The 21,227-nt window shown below is 41.1% G+C and overlaps 2 protein-coding genes across 12 annotated transcripts in view; one reads left to right on the forward strand and one right to left on the reverse strand.

The window, feature by feature from the left end:
* Window positions 1-9,799, reverse strand: part of PUS7L (pseudouridine synthase 7 like) — a 25,479-nt gene extending 15,680 nt beyond the window's left edge. For 3 of the 6 annotated variants that reach the window (XR_008993613.1, XR_008993612.1, XM_036889395.2), the window contains exons 1-3: window positions 9,676-9,799; window positions 7,290-8,222; window positions 939-1,098 (exon numbers count right to left, since the gene is read on the reverse strand). Coding sequence is in view for 4 of the 6 variants with exons in the window: in XM_036889395.2 (XP_036745290.2) it covers window positions 939-1,098; window positions 7,290-8,205 (1,076 nt within the window). In the remaining 2 variants the exon portion in view is untranslated. Of the gene's footprint in view, window positions 1-938; window positions 1,099-3,721; window positions 4,800-7,289; window positions 8,223-8,628; window positions 8,791-9,675 lie in introns of those variants that run through there. The other 3 variants (XM_057491439.1, XM_036889398.2, XM_057491440.1) reach the window with 3 other exon arrangements.
* Window positions 9,221-21,227, forward strand: part of IRAK4 (interleukin 1 receptor associated kinase 4) — a 19,268-nt gene continuing 7,261 nt past the window's right edge. For 2 of the 6 annotated variants that reach the window (XR_008993614.1, XM_057491442.1), the window contains exons 1-7: window positions 9,826-9,926; window positions 11,087-11,305; window positions 15,251-15,420; window positions 17,448-17,593; window positions 18,353-18,529; window positions 19,006-19,166; window positions 20,059-20,123. Coding sequence is in view for 5 of the 6 variants with exons in the window: in XM_057491442.1 (XP_057347425.1) it covers window positions 15,260-15,420; window positions 17,448-17,593; window positions 18,353-18,529; window positions 19,006-19,166; window positions 20,059-20,123 (710 nt within the window). In the remaining variant the exon portion in view is untranslated. Of the gene's footprint in view, window positions 9,381-9,792; window positions 9,927-11,086; window positions 12,197-15,250; window positions 15,421-17,447; window positions 17,594-18,352; window positions 18,530-19,005; window positions 19,167-20,058; window positions 20,124-21,227 lie in introns of those variants that run through there. The other 4 variants (XM_057491444.1, XM_057491445.1, XM_057491443.1 and 1 more) reach the window with 4 other exon arrangements.

Consider the following 21,227-nt stretch of genomic DNA (forward strand, 5'->3'; position numbering starts at 1 on the left):
TAAAAGTGCTTAGAAGCACCTACCTAAAAATAGTGGATATTTAAACAGCTGATGACTAAGGATTAATATATCAATATTACATCAAAGTAGGCTGAACTTTGGCCCTATGATTCAACTTCTTGAAGTTTATCTCATCCACAAGGCACAGATTAAAAAATACCATATTAATCATAGTATTATTTACAGTGAAAAACTGGAATGAATTTCTATGTCCAAAACTAGGAGAATGTTAAATAAATTAGTCTATATAAGGGACCTGATTTTAAAGTATTTCATGACATACATTTTATTTTTCTAAGAAAATATAAATTATATATAGTATACTTTTCATATATATTAAGATGTCTGTGTGATGTGTATATGGCATAGTCTGGAAGGAAATAGATCAAAATACTATTGTGATTATTTCTTCAGAGTGAATTACTAGTGGCTTAATTTTCTTTTTATATTTCTTTGTATTTTCTAAATCTACAATGAATATTTTATAATTACAAAAATATTTTTAAATTTGATTAAGCTGAAGGGAGATGAAATTTGAGTACTTTACATTTTATTTAACAAGGATTTATTTTAAATGTAAATGTAAGAGTAACGAAAATTACAGTAATTAGAAAAAAATACATATTTTAAGTACACTGTCCTGAATACAAATGCATGTTTGAACACAGTACAGGATGTTCAGAAACAATTTAGTTCATTTAAAATCTGCTGCTTCTCAAAGCTTCTACTCTAAAACTACCTGTATTTTCAATGTAAATTTAAGATGTAACTCTATTCAGAAGATATACATATGACTAAGGCAGAATGGGCTGCTCAGGAAGCCTGAAATAAATTAATTACTGCTGACAGTGATGTTAAGATGAGCTTTTAATCTGACATCTATTTATTTGTTGCAATAAGAAAATAAAGTTCTGTCTTGTAAAGTAATGCTTCAGTACCTCTCTGGAGTCACTTTTCTAACAACCATTGATTGATAGGTGATGGCTTTCTTGTCTTTAAGTCCTGCATAACTAAAGTCTGAAGGAATCACACCAAGTTTGATGGCTAAAACACCAACTGCTTCAAACATTTCCAGATTTTCTTTTCGTAAGGTGAAGGCTGAAAACAAACAAAAATCCCAGATTATAAAAAAATTGGCCACCATAAATCAACTACATTCTTAGCAGACTAACAGACTAATATAATGAATTAAATAATTAACTTACATAAATAGTATCTTTGTATCAAAATACAAAATCAGTGTCTTAGATTTCGGCTGTCACTGTTTGAATGCTAACTGGCTCATTGAAGGCTCACAGGAAAAAAAATCTACATTCCTTAATTTGCCATTCATATCCGGCCTGTCTTCCTTCTCAGCCTCCAAATGTACCACTTGCACTCCCAGAGCCTGTATGATCTTGACAGAGAACACCTCACAGTCCTTGGATGGACGACAGCCTTCCACAGCCTCGTACTCTTGCACGTGAGTCCCCGCTCCGCCCAGTCTAAAATACGTGTTCCACCCATTTTATTGCAGTATTTCTATTGATTCTTCGTGATCCAACAGAGCAGTTCTCCCTCAAGTTCCTTCCACGTCCCCAAGACTGAACTCTCCCATAGCAGGGACCACGTTTGTTTTGTCGACCATTATATTCTAACACATAAATGCTCAAGCATTTGTTGAATGACTAAATGAACACAAGGAGTTGTTACTTCATTTTGCATGTCTCACACATTGTCAGTATCTATATCATGACACAACACCATGTTTTACACGTAACTTCTCTGTCCACCTCTGCAGACTAGGAGTTCCAGGCCAGCAAACCAGTAATAAAATAGTGCTTTGTTGTGCTAAGTGCTTAAAACATCTACAGACGAGAGAGCTGGAGTGAGACAGGCAGTGGGGAGAGGGAACAAGCCCAGTAACTACCACGGAAGCCCCCCCAGTATGTGGGCCTATCTGCCCGACAGCATGGACAGCACAAAATGCCACCACCCCAGTGCACCACGTTTCCATTCATGATATCTCCGAGCACTGCCCTCTCTCCTCAGATCACAAAAAGCAAATGTGGGTTTCCTGCAGAAGAGTTTAGGTTTTGTTCAACTGTTGTAATTGTCATCAGCAGCCTCAAGGGCCTCTGAAGAAAAATGAACATTAATCATAAACATGACTCAGGAAGTAGAAGGTGTGAAATGTAAAGACCTGCCTATGAATGTATGAAACAGCTGAACAAGAGCTGGTAACTTACATCCACACTTTATAGAGTATCATGTGTTTGTTTAAAAGAATGGGGAAGATCTACACGTTCGTTATATCTCTATACAAATAATCTCTAAAAGCATGAAGGCAAGTTTCAAAAATATATGTAATGTGTATCATGTGAAAGTTAAAAATCTACAATGCAATGCTGTATATTTTCAATGTTTTCATTTTTACAAGGAAAAATGTTTGTATTTTTACTTACATGTTTGAGAATTTTTAAAGTGTAAACAACCAACCATGTTCCTGAAGAATATTTAAGTGCTGTCCATTATTTTCCAAATATTCTTACTACTATGGTCATTATTTTTTGTACTATCATACAGCATCCTAGAATTCTCCAAGTTTTCTACTACAGCAGTGATAAATGTACTATGATACAAATGATACTATTATTCAAGGACTGAAGTAGAAGGAAGAAGAGAATCGTTAAGTTATTTTTGTGTACTAAATCACAACTTGTTCTTTATACTTTCAGGTATCTTGACCAGATGGATTTGATTATAAGCCTCTTGTTCCAAGGCAGCTGTTTCTGTCGGTTGTTTCAAAGAAAATGAAATAAAAAGCCCACACTTAAAATGTAAAAAAATCATAACCTCAAAATATTTCAGCTACTGTCCGACAGGATTCATTAGAGAGTTTAAATAAAATGATTCGGCACATGTGCAAGACTGAGGCTATGAAGGTCAATAAAACAAAGGATTCCCGCTTTGGGAGACTTCAGTCTTAGAAAAGACTGGTAGGACGTCTTGTCGCTGGGGCTTGAGGAATGGACAGAAGTATGGCAGACGACAAGAGCGGTAAGATCAAAATATCAAATATTTTAGTATCTGTAAGATGTATGGATCCTACCGTTTTAGGGGGTCTATAATGTTCTCATTTTTCTAACTCCATAAACATGCGAGGCTCAATTCTGTTCACCTGCTTCAATCAAAACAGGAAATGACAACAATTGAAGGCAGGGGCAGATACGAGGATCCAGCTTTCTTCTATGAAGTCAGATACTAGAAATACTTGCAGAACTATAAAACAATGTTACTCCTTTCACTAGTTTTTAGTTGAAAAAGTGGGCTTTCACTTAAAATATTATCATGTAAGTAACAATAGATTTATCATTCTAAATGACTTTATATTTTAAAATTTATTAATAGATAATAATCACATAAACAAAAGCTGTTTGGGGTCCACACATAATTTAAAAGAGCTATACCCTTTCAGGTGTCCAAGAACCAAAAAGTTTAGAACTAATTAGGAATAATGTGAAAAAATATAGTAGTCCTTTCCTTTGAACTCTCCTGACAGCTGCCTTAGATGCCTTCAAATTTATGCTGGCCAGCAAATCCCAAAGATACTGTTCCCACAGGTGTTAAACTTTCATTAGAGAGGCAACCCATTTCTGGGTCCAAACTATTACTTATCAAATGTGACCCAATAAATCATCCAACTCTTAGGAACACAAAGCAACAGTAATCATTCACTCACCAATTGTTACGGACTGAACTCTGTAGTTACTACCCCTCCTCGCCAACTCGTACATCAAAGCACTAAGCCAGTGTGGCTGTATTTGGAGACGCGGCCTCTAAGGACGTAATCAGAATTAAATGAGGTCATGGGGTAGAGCAATGATGTGATGGGATTCGTGCCCTCATAAGAGGAGACACCAGAGAGCCTCCTCGGCCTCGGCATGCTGCACGTGTGGGCTCACAGCACGGAGGCAGCTGTGCGCTAGCCGAGCAGAGTCCTCACCACACACCACACCTGCGGGCTCCTTGCAGCGGGATCCAGTCTCCACAGTGGTGAGTGAATTAGTTTCCGTTGTCAGAGTCACCTGGTGTGCAGCAGCCTGAGAAGACTGACGTCTATCCCACAGTTTCTGTGGACCAGGATTTCTGCAGTGGGACAGTTCTGGCTTGAGTTCCACCATGAGGCTGTAGTTGACCATCAGCCGAAGCTCGAGGACCCACTTTCAGGGTGGCCCACTCTCATCAGTGGTGAGGTGGGGAGCCTCAGTCTCTCTCCACAGGGCTTCCTGATTGTTTTCAAGGCAGAGGCTTGCTTCTGACAGAGTGAGTGATATGAACTGCCTCTTATGACCTAGCCTCAGAAGCCACGCACTGTCACTTCTGCCATATTCTCTGAGTAAGACAGCCTGGCCCTGGTTCAGTGTAGCTGGAAAGTACGTAAGGGCATGAATATCAGCAGTTAAGGATCACTGGGGGCCACACTCCAAGAGGCTGGACAACGAAATACCAGACATTTGCAACCTGTCAGAGATCACACAAGGCAGGGGGGCAGCCACGGAGGACAGACATAATTAAAAAGCAAGGACACTCAGTAGGAACCACAGAGGGTCACGCTACAACTGTACAGCTATATGACAGCTCTAGAGTAAAGCCTACCTTAGACCTCAAATGGATCTGCAAATTACTTCCTACCTGGTAAAGCAAAGTGCAATGCTCTTTAAGACAATAAAATCCAAACACTAACAAAATATTTGACTTAAAAAAATTACTAGACAGGCAAAGAAGCAGGAAAATATGACCCATAACCCAAATAAAGTCAGTCAATAGAAACAGATTGAGAACTAATAGCAAGGCATTAGCAAATATTTTTATGCACCTATTAAAAACAGGCTCAGAGATTATAGGAAAACATGATTATAGTAAGAAATTGAAGACCTAAGAAAGAACCAAATGAAACTTCTAAAGTTGGGAAATGCAATACCTAAAATGAAAATTTCATTGGATGTTCAAATCTTTCATATAATTCCTTCAAAAAAGCATCCTAGATAAACTTATAGAACTTTTAAAAAAACAGTGCAGCACTGCCTCAAAAAACTAAACACAGAATCACCATGTAACCCAGCAATTCCACTTCTGGGAATATACCCAAAAGAACTGAAAACAGGCACTTGAACAGATATGTTTACAGCCATGTCATAGCAGCATTATTCACAATAGACAAAATATGGAAACAAAGGGTGTCCGTTGGCAGATGAATAGAGAAACAAAATGTGGTACCTACATCCAACAGAGTATTGCTCAGGCTTGAAGAGGAAGGAAATGCCAACACATGTACAAAATGGGTGAATCCTGACGACCTAAAGCTCAATGGAGTAAGCCAATCACAAGGGCGAACACTGTGTGATCCCATTTCCATGAGGACCCCCGAGTCTCAGATTCACAGACATGAGAAGCAGAATGGTGGCCACTGCTGGCTGCAGGGAGGGTAGAAGGGGAGTCAGTGTTTAATGGGGACACAGGTTCATTTGGGGAAGACGAAGAAGTTCTGGAGATGGATGACGGTGATGTTTGTACAATAATGTGAACGTACTTAATGCTGATGAGCTGTATTCTTAAAAGTGGCTAAAATGGTAAACCCTAGTTACGTATATTTTACAACAATTAAAAGGAAAAGAATTTTTTAAGAGTTCTATTTTTTAGACAGGCCTACTGATTAAGAAGTTTTTTGTTTTGGTTTTTTTATGAGATACTTTTGTTCTAAAAAAAATTGGCTTAAGCAAAATCCGGGACAGACAAAATTTAATTTTGTCTTTTTCTTAGTTCTTGGACTTGAAGGAATTCTAGCCTCTTCCGACTGTCCTCTAGTGAATCACCAACTCCTCCCTTTAACACACCCCTCCAAACATTCAGTTTTTGGAAAACTAATTTTAACTAATAGATAAAAAGTTTTCACAATTTTTTGGTTCATTAACTCAAATTAATACTATTAGAATTTAAGTAGTATGAAATCTATTGCTGTTTAAATCGCTTATCAACGATTATCCCCCCTATATGTAAAGCTCGTTTTTCCTTCAAAATAGAATTATCTGATAACATTAATTGCATACCTCATGTGTCAAGCCTACACAAACAGCCTTCTCGCGGAAAAGGAAAGTCACACAACCAGAGAGAAATTTCCAGGTGAGAAGATGCCAACATCTGAATAACTTTTACATAGTAAATATTTTCGTTAATTATGTCATCCAATCCTTAGACTATCACTGTGAATTAAGCTTTACTACTACCCTATTTTTAAAGTACAACCAAAAATAATGAATTGTTAAGTAATGTGCCCATGGTATTCTGTCCATTTTTACATTTGTGAACACTAATTCTTAAAGATATTAAAAAGTTCATAAATCTTTTTAGGAACTAAGGTTATAATGTAAAATAAAACCGACGTAGCTCCAAGGTCCTATCTGTTTTCATTTACAGCAGAGTCCCTACATAGTACAGTCCTGTTTCTGTGCTATATATATCTGTGAAAATTTGGTTGCTTTGATCTTAAATGCTTTGTTGTATAAATTTATAAAACATGACCATATGAAACACTTCCCATCCTTCATGTAGGATTTAAGCCAATGAAACCTGGCCGTCTGAACTTGCAGACTGAGACGTGATCAGTTCCATCCCATCCTAGGCACTGAATATATCCCATAAAACTGATTCACAATGTGGACCCCAGACCAGTAGAAAAAGCATCACCTGGGAATTCGTGTTAAGTCCTGCCCCAAACCTTCTCAATCAGAAACTCTGAGTAGGGCTCAGAAATCTGTTTCAGCAAGCCCTGTGGGTGACTGTAATTCATGCTAAAGTTTGAGAACCTCTTCTCGGAAAGACTGACAGAGCCGAAGAAGGCCGCTCCCCATAAGCTTTCAAGTTCCCTAGCTGGAAGTTCGATTGTTAGGATTACCTGGAATTCTCTTCCCTTTCCCCAGCATGGCAAACACATTCTACTGAACTCCAAATACTTCATTTTAATTAAAATAAGTTTCAAAGTATGAAATCAAGAGTTACTTCTAACAAAATCACTGAACACAAAATACCTGCTTCAACTTTAGTGTGTTGAATATGTTAACTATAAACATGAAGAAGGATAATTTTTACACTTATTGTCATTTGAAAGGTTTTATCACCCATTAAAAAGACAGACCCATGTTATTCCAGTATCCTTCTGGACAAGTTTATTTAATCCCTTTGAACTTACTCAGCTTTCCCACAATTTAACTAAATTTATCCAAGAAAATGATAATACTTTATTAAATTACCTGTGTATATGGCTTTTCTTTCCTGGAACTCTGGAAGAGACCTTTTCCTGTGCTTGTGTACTTTTTCCCGAAATCTTACTGTAATCATACTTGGATTATCCGCATTGCAATTCTGGACAGGAAAAGACTTGGTTTCCACAAAATTTCCAAACTTTTTGTTGACAAAATGGTGGACAGCTTTTCTGTGCTCTTTGTTTGTATCAGGTTTAAAGGTAAATGTGGACTTTTCTTTCTTGGCATCCAAATATCTAAAAAAGTCGAATGCTTCTTCTTCAGATACCAAGTGACAGAGTTCTTTATACTCAAGATTTGGTTTTACAACAATTTCATTGCTCTTTCCTACAGTCATTAAGAAAGGAAATTTCTGCCTAACAGCACTATGCAAAATAGCTCTCTGGTTTTTGTCAAGAATTCTGCCTAATGAGAATTCAGGTGATGGTCCGATTACCTCAGTTTTAGAATTCCACTTCTCTTTTGTATCACAGGCGAACTGATTCAGCAAATCATTAGTTTTTTCTGCTAACAAAGAGCCTAACACATCAGCTTTTCCTTCTTCACCTTTGGAAGTTCCATCACTGATGGTATCTTCCTTTTCCAAACCAGGCTGACGATTTTGGTCCTCGTTGGAGCACACAGCCAAAGTATCGACCTCCTGTTTGCTTCCCTCTTCAAAGGGCAGATTTTGAAGATCTAGTTTTGTTTTTTTGGTGTTTGTGAAATTATCTGGCTCAGGTACTGCTTTCCTAATCATGCAAACAGTTTCATCAGTGGCCTTATTAACTAACTGTCCCTGTTCATCAATCTCAATTACAACAAAGTCACAGGGGGAACTTTTTATAGTGCCATGAAATCCAACATGATCAGTAATGAAACACAAAGAACTAGACCTGAGTCTAAAATCTGTGTCCTCTTCCATTCTTAAGTAACAGATGCCTACAAAAGAAACACAGTTACCAGGAAGAAAAGCTGTAGATAACAAAAACTAAATAGCTTTGCAAGATAATTCTTTCTCCCTTTCAATCCCGAGTCCCCTTAAAAGATATTAGTAATACATTTATTTCCATATATATCGTGTATTTTGACTCTCTTATACCAAGACCAATTAACAGGGAAACTTTTTCTGGTATAACTGGTGATTTGCAACTTGATGCTTCACCCAGTCCAGGCTTCCCTCTACTGTCCAGGATTAAAATGGATCAGTTAGAAGTTTAGTATAAAAATACTGTTTGTAGGCCCACAAAGAAAAGACTAGAACATAGAACTGTTTACAGTGATTTGTCTAAATCCCATCCCTGAAGCCTGAAATTCCAACTAATTCCACAAAATCCAAAGCACGTACCCTGGCTTCCAAAGACTTCTAAGATTCGGGACTCTTTATCTACTGTCCGAACGTATCTCGTACACGTTTCCTATTACCCAGTACCTCCGGTTATTAATTTTTCTGCATAGTATTTCTATCCAACAATTTTCTTCGCTATTTATTGTGTATCTCCCCTCACTAGAACGTCAGCTCCCGGTGAGCAGGAACCTCGTCTGCCTTATTCCCTGATTTAAAAGTGTCAAGCACGTGGCAGGCCCGCATTCAATACTGATTGTCGAAAAAAGGAAACAAGTACAGAATAACAGCAGTGAGAGTGAAGAAGAAAGATCACATTTGCTCACGATCATCAATAAGGCATAAAGCAGAGTGGTCATCCAAGTCCTCAAAACGGTGCAAGAGAGAGAAGTTTGGCGGAGACCTACTGGAAGTCATGTGCAAACAAAACATGCAACGTCAGAGAAAACCGAACAGCCCCGAACAGAGCAGCACAGGAAGTTTCCTAGGAGGGGTCTGGAACCACAACGGGATTGGGGCCAACAACGTGAGGCACCGACGGCCCGCCGGGGCCCAGGCGGCACGGGGCGGTCAGCCGCCGCCACTGGAGGCGTGTGAGCAGGGGGACGTCGTGACCCGAGGGGACATCGAGCACGCGGGCGGCCCCGAGCGCGGCGCACCTGCTGAGGGCCTGGAGGCCATGTGCCCAGGGGCACGGCCGCCGCCTCCTCCCTCCCCGCCAAGAGGAGGCGGTGAGGGCATCCTAGGCTCGTGGGGTAAGACCCCGGGGAGGAGGAGGAGGAGGCGGCGGCGGGGAACCACCACCGGGCACCTCGCAGGAGAGTCAGCCGAGGAGCAGCGAGACCGGGAGCAGGAGGCGCGGCGTCCCGGGCGCAGAAAGCAAGGCAGCACGGCGGCGACCCCGCCCGGGACCTCCCCGCACGCCTGCCTGCGGTCCGGCCCGTCCCCGGGGCCCCCGGGCCGGCGTCCCCGCTCGCTGCTCGCCCCCCCCATCCCCGCCCCAAAGCGCGGAGCCGGCCCGCGTCGTCCCTCACCCCCGCCCCGGGGTACCTCACGGCAGGAGGCGGCCCTCGGCCCGGCGCTGTGCGCATGCGCGGCCCCCGGCCAGCGCGGCCTCCCCGAGGCGCACTTAAGAGGCAATGTTCCCGCGGAAGCACCGCCTCCCGCGAGACCCGGGCCTTCTCCGCGGGGGTAGCGGGGCCGCGGGCGGAAGGGGCGGGAACGGGCCGGGTGTGTCCGCCTCCTCCGTCGGGTCCCGGCCCTGCTTCCTCTGCCGTCGCCCGGCGCCCGCCACTCGGCAGGTAAGGAGGCCCCGCCCGCTCTGCAGCGGCTCCTCTGGCCTCCCGCCCGGGGCTGTTGGGGGGCCGCGCTGGGGGCAAGTCGCCCCTTAACCCCGGAGTGAGGAGAGCGGCGGGCAGCGCCTGTTCCAGGGCGCGGGGGGCGCCGGGACCCCAGGGAGGGGCCGCCCTGAGAACCGGGAGGTCGGAGGCTGGGCGGGAGCCGAACCCCGGGGCCGGGAGGGCCGAGAGCTCGGGCGCGGCAGGGACGCGCCTCCGCCCGGAAGCGGGGCGCCCGGGGCCAGGCAGGTCCGGCCCAGCGGGCTTAGCCCTTGCTGTTCCCGCCGCCCAGGAGCTCTGCCCGCGGGTGGAGGGGGTGGCGTTCTCTCCCCTCGGGCCTCCAGTCGGGGGGCTCTTCTCCTTGAGGCCACTCTGGCGACCGGAATGTGAAACCCTTTCTCTTTTTCCATTCCATTTGGCACCGTCTAACCTAGTGTAGAGTTTGTTTATATATAAAATGTAAGCCCCGTAAGTCCAGCTATTTTTTATTTCCCAAATGCTTGATCTCCAGAGAGCTGGCTCAGTATCCAACGCAAAGTAGACACAGTGAATAGTTGACGAATGAATGTCATCATGTTTTTTAATGTATCCTAAACGTTTTAAATTGCTTATTAAGTCCGTGTTTGAAATTGATGTGTTGAGTTTAATTTATGGCATACCACGTACCCAGTTTGAGAAGGGCAGCGCTGTGGTTTAATAGATCCAGAAGGTATGACCAGCTCCTGTTACTAAAGATGGTGTGTAGCTATCCAAAAATAAAGATTAATGGTTATCCAGCATATTTTGCTGAAGAAAGCAGGGAGTGAATAATGTACTTTAGGAAGGTTATAAATATATTAAACACTATGCTTGATCAAATAAGACTGCCACTATCTGAAAAGCTTTGCTGTATTCTCAGACTTCTTATTTCTACTTTTATTAGCCCCTCATCACTACTCTCAAAACTGAGCTTAAAAAGAAATTGCACATTTCTTTTTTTAAATGTAATATGAGAACAACTTCTGCGTTGTAATCATCACTACACTTTTTTTTTTTAGATAACCGATTATTGACAGTAGTCGTGTGCATGTGCTGATTTTAAGTCTTTACAGCAACTGTTAGGTATTACTATCTCTGTCTTTCAGGTGAAGAAGCCCAGGTCCAGAGAAAGTGAGTTATTGAACCTGGTCACAGGTGGTTTGCAGAAGAGCTGTGTCAGAGCCCAGGCACCTGCAACCTCAAAGTCCATCTTCCTTCCACCCCTCTACACGCTTCCCCTGATCAGAGTGCTTATGAACCACAGACTTAAAACGTTCATTCATTTGGCAGGAATTTTTTAAGTCTTACTTTAGGCCAATGTGCATGTAAGTAGGAAGGCACTGGGTTCCACAAGCAGGCACTGGTTTTACTCTGTTTCTCAGTTATCATCTGACCTTGTATTCTTATCTGAGTTACGATATTTGAAAGTATGAATTTTTTTTTCATTGCCGTGAGTATTAATGGAATGAGGACTTTGTCATGGAGATGTTTGTAAGCAATATATGCTGTCCTGCTTGTATTACTCCTAAGTGCATTGAAATAAAAGCTTGAGCACTTTGCTCAAGAGGTGACAGCATTTTAATTTTTCTGCATGAGTAACTTATTTTCATGATTGAAAATGCTGAAGGCAAATGAAAACAAAACCACCAAAATAATCACCATCAAGACATAATCACTGTTAGTGTTTTGGTGTATGTTCTTCCAAGTATGTGTTGGGAGTGATGTATGAATGTGTATGTTGAAAATAAATTCTAAGTTCTGAGATTTGGAACTTGCAGGCAGGTGTGTAAGTATATGTGTATGAGGCAGTTGTCAGAGGCCTGCCTTTTCTTGGTATCCGTATGCCATCCGTGAGAAGTTTGTGTGCAGGAGAGCTCCAGCATTTGTCCCTAGTGTTAAATCGCTGTTTTTATTCTCAGTTCCCTGTATTTCAGCTTTGGCTTTTAGAATTACTAGGCAGTTCTATTACTAGCTTTGTCAGTCACATTTCTTACAGTGGCAAATAAGGGAAAAATAATGTGAATGGAGCAAATTCAAAAGCTAGACAGATAAGATTTTTTAATTTTAAAAATCACCCTGTCTCTCATTCTACACAGGTGTTTTGAATAGCTGCTAGCGTTGAATTTGGTTGGGTCCTACCCAGGAAAGCTCCTGTCTAGGGGAGAAGGCAGACACATAACAATACAGTGTAATTGTTACCGTAGAAGAATGACCAGGTGACAGTTTGAAGCAAGGAGATGGCTCTCAGGGAAAGCCAGCCAGACCTTTTGTGTTGTTTGAAGTAATAGTAAGCACTTACCAGGTGGTCCTCATGGTACTTAGGCAGTTCTTTTACCTGGCCATAGGTTACCTCGTTTCTGGCTTCTCAGGAAATAACATCATGTGGGAATTGCCCCTTCCCCCTGAAATATATCTGTTCCTAACTTCTTCCTTCTTTCTAGATTCAAAAGAAGAGGTTTCCTCCTATCAAGGCTGACTCCTTCACTTGTACTGTATTTACTCTCCCTTTTATTTCTTCAACCAAGCTTAAGACCTAAAAACAAGCCATAAACCAGCAGTTCTCAGGGTGTAGTTGGCATCCCTGAGTCTCTTTCAAGAGGTTCGTAAGGTCAGAATCACATATGGGTAAAAGATTAATTCCTAGTGCAATGGATTCTAATGTGAAGTTCATTGATATTTTGGCCTCCACAGTGCAGCTACCTTTTAGGAAGTTACCTCTTGAAGTTTTACTACATATCAAACAAAAATACCTACTACTTTGCGAAAAGGCTATTGAATACCTTCCCTTTTCAACTATATGTCTGTGTGAATCCAGCTGTCTTCTATTATGTCGAACATTAAAGAGACTTTCAAAATACCAAACGGTGTCACTCATCTATTTTGGGGGGTGGGGGGTGGAATAAACTTGTTTTTTATCAAAATAGGTATGCTAACATGGCATACACTTACTATTTTTAAAGGAATTAATAATTTTAAAATTTCTCAGTGTCAGTTCCTAATATGGTAGATATAATTGGCAGACATAACTAACATAAACAAAAGATCTTAAGAGTCCACGATAATTTTTAAGAGTATAAAGTTTGAGAACTCCTGCCTTTTCTCTCTCTCCTGCTTCATAGCCAAATTTCTTGAAAAATGCATTTCTACCATTCCCTTGCTGCTCCCCAAACTGTTCTTAAGACACCAAGCAGCCTTCTGGTTTCCAAATCTAATACACCCATCCGTGTGTATTTGACCTTTCTGGAACTTCATACCAACCTATCCCCCATTCTAGAAACCTGGTATACTGTTGTCCTAGTTTTCGCCTTACCTCCAGGACTTGCCAATACTTTTTAAAATTTCTTCTTTCTCTTCATTCCTTTGTAATCTATATATTCCTAGTAGGCAACTTCAGATTTGTTGCTTCAACCAAGTATTCTTAGATGAATATATGAGAATGTTTACATAGCAAGCATTCTTAACCTAAACTTTTCGCCTAAGCTCCAGATCACATACCTAGCTCCTTAGTGCCAACTCCCTCCGATGCCAGAGGTAGGGAGGTAGGTATTTCACATTTAACGTGACCAGAACTGAACACTTTACTGTCCTGTAACATTCTGCACATGCCTAGTATAACATCTATTGCTCATTGTAGTTGTTTGCATTCCCTGCTAGACTGAGAAGATTGAAAACTAAGGTTTTCATTCACTGTAGTTCCCATCACTTAGTACAAAGCCTGACACACATTTTCTGAATGTATGAATGAGTGAAAGGAAATGTCTTTGTAGAAAGAATGACATGAGCAATGAATGCATTGAGTCACAGAAGGAGGCACATGTGGCTTGAGTCGGAGTCAATGGGCTCAGGTTCCAGCTCATACACTACCTTTGTGAAGCGGAGATGGTAAAACTGCCATAATCACTGAGAATTGAGCGGGATATGTACATCACCTAGCATGGAACTGGGCAAAACATTGATTCTTAACACTCAACGTTGAAACCTACAATGTGCTGGTCACTAGTTAACGCATTTATGAATAAAATTACCATATCCTCTGAATTCATGGAGCTTACAGTCTAATGGAGGAGACAGTAAACAGCTAAACAAATACATGACTACCAACCAGTTCATTGTGCAGTAATGAAAGATGATTAGGCTGAGAGCAGATAGACCTGCTGAGATAGGGTAGTAAAAGAAGGCTGAAGAGAAGAGAGCCCTAGTATAGAGGCTTAGGATGCGGGGAGACTGCTTATTATCTTCTAGCTTCTGAGTTTTGTACCACTTGACTATACTGTTGACTCCAAAAATTAAATTGCATTTTTAAAATAAAAACATAGGGGAGCAGGATTATAATGGACAAAATAGCTGAGTCTGTCTTGGTAAATTAGAAAGGTCACCACCTGCTGAGAATGAGGGACATGGGAATCAAAACCATGTGGAGAGGTGAAGGTGTGATGCTGGTGCTAAGGGTGGTGAGCAGTCAAGTAAAAGGATTAGCAGCTGTATTCAGGGCCTAGTGGAAGTCCCCAAAGCTTGTATTCACACCCGTCTGCTCCATTACCTCGTTCTCTGCAGCTGTATTCAGCAGCACTGTTGTATAAGTAAAATTGTGATATTTAGCCCTGCCTGCAGGTATCCAGGGTGAACAGCAGAAGAAAAAGGGACCTGAGGGTTTACAGGTTTTGTAGAACATAAAGTGGTAAGCCATAGGGTTTGGCTAGTTGGAAGTGAACTGAGATCGGGCGAGTCTGATGAACTAAAAATGTGTGAAGGAATCAAGGGTATGTTCTGTGAAAAGTTTGTGGATAGACCATATCTTTCAAAGCCATACAGATTATTTCAAGACTTTATTTTTTACTTCCACCAAGGAATGTCACATAAATGTTTAATAACAAATACTGATTGAGAAAAAACTCAATTGAAAAACAAATCTCTTATTAATAGATTCAATTCCTGAATATGTCCACAGGAATTTTTCTGAAAAAGTGAACTTTTTGTTCCTTTGGGTAAATTTCACTCAGAAAATGTCATTGTCAGAAAATAAAAATACTTCAATTTTTTTATTGCTATTTATAGGGGGAGAAAGAAAGTGAGGCAAGAGGACAATTAGACAAAAGTAACCACGATTTTAATTTCCTCTTCGGATGTCAACTAGTTGACTTGGGAGTGTTCCTTTATTGCGGTGTAATCACCTGTGAACTTTCCATTCGTTACAGCAAAGTGTGATATACATTACTGATGTCGTTACTAACACTTCTGTAAAATTTTAATGAGAATTTTCCTTATTGTAGGAATAGAAGATGAGCAAACCAATAACACCGTCGACGTATGTGCGCTGTCTCAGTCTTGGGCTAATTAGGAAGCTGTCGGATTTCTTGGACCCTCAAGAAGGGTGGAGAAAGCTGGCGGTAGCCATTAAAAAGCCATCTGGGGATGACAGATACAATCAGTTTCACATAAGGTAACCTACAGAATCCTTTTTCGGTTCTTACATCAAAATCTAGAATGATTCATAGGTATAAATACTGTCTAAAGTTACCATTAAGAAAGTAAATCTGCAGGAGAGAGAATGGTAATAATGTCCTTTTTTTTTTTTTTGCCATTATTTGCTGTGTTCTCCAATATATCAGCTAGGACAGTACTGTAATCTTGCAAATAAGTTCTTCTGTCAGTAGCAAGAGTCCTACTCTTGTTCTCTGTTTGGCCAGCCGAGGACCATTCAGTCTGTCGCACACACGTCATTTCCAGGCTGAAGTGACATAATGGTGCTATAAGAAGCCCTAGTAAAATTCTGGAGCCTAAACATCTAAGTGTGTGAATCTCTAATTCACTTGAACACTGTATGTTGGGAATTCTTCAAGTTGACATTTTAAGTTGCTCATAAATGTGTACATCTGTGAACAGAATTCTTAGTTCTTAGCCAGGATTTTTCAACACCATCTTCAGATCATTTCCATTCTCTCCCTATTTGTCTCTGCTTGATTTATTGTAAAAGTACAGATTTTATTTTTGCCAGTTACGTCAGCTCAAAACTATGCCAAAGTCTGTATTTGGAAGGAAGAGAAAATGAAATGTGATTCTCAGCATTAACCTGGTAAAGAACCTAAAGTGGTTAAAAGCCTAGTTCCTACATTAGTCCTTCTAGGAAGTATTTCCTCACATAAAGGATAAACATGTTAAATTACTTGGCAGAAGTTTAAACTGAAACCTTGAAAACCAATATTTAAAGATGTTTGTTGATACTACGGTTAAGCACTTTCAGGGGATCACTGAGCTTTGGTGATGGGGAGAAAAAGCTCTTCTTTACAGAAAACTGGCAGCAAATAATTATTGAAAGACTGATAGAATTAGGAAGTTACCCATTCGAAACCACCACCGAGTGACTGATTCACGCAGGCTCTTCCGTGAGAGCCCAACGGGCAGGGGGAAAGGTTGCTGATGAGCGAATATTCAGATTTCAAAGGATTATCCACAGGTTAAGTACGAATTGCGAAGGTGAAAGGTACTCAGTAGAGAAAAATCTGAAATACACCACCTCAGCCAAGTAATCAAACTGTGTCACCTGTCATGGTACAAACTGCCACTGTGTGCCTGCACAGGGGGCATGGTGAGAACACATCGTCACCTAGTTAGTGCTCTTACCGAAAACTTTGATCAGAGTTCAATCATGAGAAAGCGCTTCCACAAAACTAGGCTGTGAGACGGTCTACAAGGCGTCTGGTCTACACACGTGCATTGCACGCGCGCACACACACACACGAATCTGTGTGCACGGTAAATGGTTGTTTATGGTCTTATTCTTTCAACTTTTTTGTAGGTTTGAATTTTACAAAATAAAAAAATATGGAGAAAAACCAAAAAGCTGTGCAATTTAAGTTTTTAAATACTCAAAATTAATTTTTAAAGAAATGGGAATGGAAAGCCAAAATGTTTTTTTTCTTCAACTGAAATAGTTAAGATCAAAGGAATAATAATAAAATATCCAAGCTTATGCATATTCTGTTTCTTAAAGCTGTCTATTAAGAACCACATGGCTAGCAGAGTTAGGAAGGCCTGTTGGAAGGTGATACAGCTCAGTGGGTTGAGAGCTCACCCTGCGTTTAGTGAGATCCGCATTTGCAGCTCAGTTTGGACGCAGCGCCCCGTATGTGTGGCCCGGGCCGGCTGCCTGCCTCCCCGCACCCGCCTTTCTCAGCAAAGCAGGACGGTAGACGGTGTCTGAGAACTAAGTGCGTTCGTGCGTGCGCCTCCGGTGGTGCACGGAGCAAAAGCTCAGGACCCGGCGTGTGCTGACTCCCGTCGTCAGCACCTTCAGCGTCTGTCTGCCTTCCGCCGGTCCGCCCTGGTCCCTGTAATTCTTGCCGGTTCTGTTGCCCCATCCTTTCCTGTTTCAGGAGATGCCCTGGGTGAAGCGGGTGGGGGAGTGATTCCTATTTCCAGGTTGACCATTTACATGCTGATTTTGTTCCTTTGTCACTTGCTTTTAAGGAGATTTGAAGCATTACTCCAAACTGGAAAAAGCCCCACTTGTGAATTACTGTTTGACTGGGGCACCACGAATTGCACAGTTGGTGATCTCGTGGATCTTTTGGTCCAAAATGAGTTTTTTGCCCCTGCAAGTCTTTTGCTACCAGGTAAACCGAGTGTGCCCAGAGCGCCGCGGGTCGGCGGGAGGGCGCGGGCCGAGGCAGGGGCGTTTCCCTTACTCTCACTTTCTTCTCAGAGGGATGAACATTCCCCTTGAGAACCTCTCCCATTCTTTCAAGCACCCCAGGCATATGACCCTGCGCACTCACTGCTAGGAAAGTGAGGGCTTCGCGGTGGAGTCTGGTCCCACCGTCACCGTCAGGTGACTGCGCCCGCAGGAATTAGAAGGACGGAAATTAGTTATGGTTTTGAGCTCTGGCGTTTTTCACCCTTAGCTTCCACCCCTCCGGGACTCAGCGGCCGTGATTTCCTTGTGGGTCGGGGTGCACCTGCTTCCTCATAACCTTACTTTTGTCCATGTGATGCCATTTGTGCCCATGGCGCTCACGCCTCAGTGTGCGAGGGGAGGTGCTGGGTCTTGGCGAGCATGCAGCTTCCTGCCGGCTATTCCAGACCTCACTGCTCAGGATCCTTGACTTGGGTTAAAGTCTATGTTTTTAGACAAGTACCTCGGGGCCTCTGATGCAGGTGGTGTATGGACCCCTTTCTGAAAACACTTTCTTACCGTCTCTACTCATCTTCATCAAAACTAACTCCGACGAGGTAGCTTCCGGTGTGCGCGCTCAGCATATGGGACCCCCATGTGGAAACCGGAATGATGTTCAGTGCACTGAGTTGCTAGTCCAACTTTCTCACAAACTCTTTTTCTTGGGGAAAGACAGCTTGTATTTTGTCTCGTTTGGCAGTTGCTGTTCCCAAAACTGTTACATTACCTTCCGAAGAAGCTGTAACAATTCAGCAGAAGCAGATGCCTCCCTACGGCGGAGACCAGACACCGGTGGCTTCTGTGCAGAATCCTGAACAAAACTCTGTGCCCTGCGACTCCTCAAGTCCAGAAAATTGTTCAGAACTTAGTGATACACGTAGGTAACCTTTGCAGCGCCTTCCACTAGTGGGTCGACCTTAAACCATCGTAGCTCTGGAACGAACCCGTCCTGTGTGTGTGCGCTGGCCGCGGCTCTCCGTGGGCTTCCTCCTCCTGGCCTGTGAAGCACCGTCTTCACTTCATTAGTGTGCGATCCGTGAGGAGGGCGGCAGGGCATACAACCAGCCACAGAAGCTAAGGAAAAAATAAGTTAAATATTTACCTGACTTGGAAGGGTCATTTTAAAAAGAAAATGAGTGACTAGAGTTTTGGGTGGAGGATCACCAAAAAAGGATTCTTAAGGTAAAGCTTAAAATTTTTATTTAAAAATGTTTTTTCCTCTCTTCCATTATGCCTAGGCCAAAGTGGTAAATAATTGCATATATGTGAAATATCCACGTTAAGAAAATTCTGAAGTTATTATAGCCAATTTCTATTTTATGAAGCACTTTTTTCCTTATTTTATGGACCTAGGTTTTCACAGTTTTTCATTTTATGAATTGAAGAATATCACGAATAACTTCGATGAACGACCCGTTTCTGTCGGTGGAAACAAAATGGGAGAAGGAGGGTTTGGAGTTGTGTACAGAGGCCTTGTGGACCACAGGGCCGTAGCAGTGAAGAAGCTCACGGCAGTAAGTTATCTTTCCAGAAGACTTGCTTCCTGATGTGCTGTATAATAAGTCTTAAATTAACCTTTAGGAAATATATTATTTGAGGGCATATTTTCTTTAAATAAACATCATTCTAAGTAATTCTCAGTATTTAAAAGTCTTTGAAAGCTATGAACCCTGCCCCTGATTATAAATGTAGTTATTCATATATACATGCAATTACACATACAAGTTTGGGAGATTCACAAAATAAAGTTGAGAAGCCCTGTTCTACACAGTGCTTCATAATGAAGATTAAAATGCTAAGATACTAAGAAAATTATATAAAATTAACTTTCTTATATTACTTTTCTGATTTACAAATAAAGTTTAGAAAATATACAGTAAGAAACCAAGACTAAAAATGACTTGTCTATGTCCTTTATTCCCATTTCTATTAGACTGTTCAACACTGACTTACTGATTTGTTATATTGTAACTGTTATACTCCAAAAATACCAATACAATCAGTGTATCCTTACGTAATAAAGATAGTCGCCTCTGTCACATACATTGCAAATACTTTTGCAGGTTTTGTTTTTCTTTTTGCCTTCAAATTTGCTTGTTTTCTGGTACACTACATGTTTTTTTCCAAACATTTATGCAAACAAGTGTCATATTTCATTTTGTTTCCACAATAATTCAGTGAAGTGTAGAAGGTTATTACATGTTTTATAAGGTTTTTTCCTTCTACTAACAGGCCATGGAAAATTAAGCAAATCACTAATATTTCTTGTTCTCAGTTCTGTGAAACAGGGAGAATAATGCCTTAGTCTTTTAAAGAAAGTGGATCAACCAGACAAACTCTTCAACCCTCTTTATAGCTTTAGGAGCCTTGGACTCATTACATTGTATATTATTTTATTTTTTTCAGATGGTTGACATTAGTACTGATGAACTGAAACAACAGTTTGATCAAGAAATAAAAGTCATGGCAAAGTAAGTTGATTTGGCAGTGCTGTTGTGGAGAAGAGCAGGACGGGGAATGAGGGAGGCAGAGTGCCATGAACTGGTGATATTTTCAAATGTGTAAGATTAAAGTGAAGGATTTAGATTAGAGGGATTCAAAGAACTTTGGCTCTACAATTCTATGACTATGTATACTCATACGCCTGCAGATTACAAGCAGTCATTATTTTAAATCATAGCAAAGTTGCATGGAATGTCAACTGTCAACCATTACTATGTTTTCTTCTCTCAGAATTCATGAGAGATAAATTGTAGAGATACCAAAAAAACTCCCAGAATTCATGAGAGATAAATTGTAGAGATACCAAAAAAACTCCCAGAATTCATGAGAGATAAATTGTAGAGATACCAAAAAAAAAAGGTATACAGTAATAGGCCCTTAGGTATGCCGTTAACTCCCATAGGCCAGGGAAATTGTTTGCAGGGACCCTTAGAAGACCTTGTCCTGGTGTTCTTAAGTTGTTGGGCATCATCAGAAAGAGCAGGAGAAACAAATCAGGAAACTTGTTCTGGTAATTACAGTGATGGACATGCGAGTGTATTCAATCTAGACACTGTTCAGTTCATTTTATGTGCATTGTCTCATTTGATCCTCACAACAATTATTATAAGCTGCCCCCCCTCACTTTTTTTTCAGATATTTAGAAACTTTTTAATAACCTACCAAAGGCCATATAGCCGGTAAATATTACAGCTCAGTTTTAAGTCCAGATCTATCTGATTCCAGAGCTTGAACTTTTGCTATGAATCCTAATGGGATTTACCAATTTACACTCATTAGACCCTTTGCTATAAATTACCAGTTCTAGCTGTTTAATCTCAAGAAAGAAATAATAAACTGGAATTTATTCACTCACAGTAAAAATAATGTACACTGATAAGAAAATCAGAACGCTTGCTCTTAGGGTTGGTTTTCCCCATCCCTATCCTAACTCTCCATTCTTAAAAGCAGCTTGTTCAAGGTAGATGATCTGGGAAATCCAGGAAAATATTATTTAAATAATAAAAATCATCTCTTAAATGTATCACTTAGAGATAACTGTTGCTAGTATTCTATGATGTATATGTAAGATT

Source organism: Manis pentadactyla, chromosome 14 (assembly GCF_030020395.1).
Source record: "Manis pentadactyla isolate mManPen7 chromosome 14, mManPen7.hap1, whole genome shotgun sequence".
NCBI lineage: Eukaryota > Metazoa > Chordata > Mammalia > Pholidota > Manidae > Manis > Manis pentadactyla.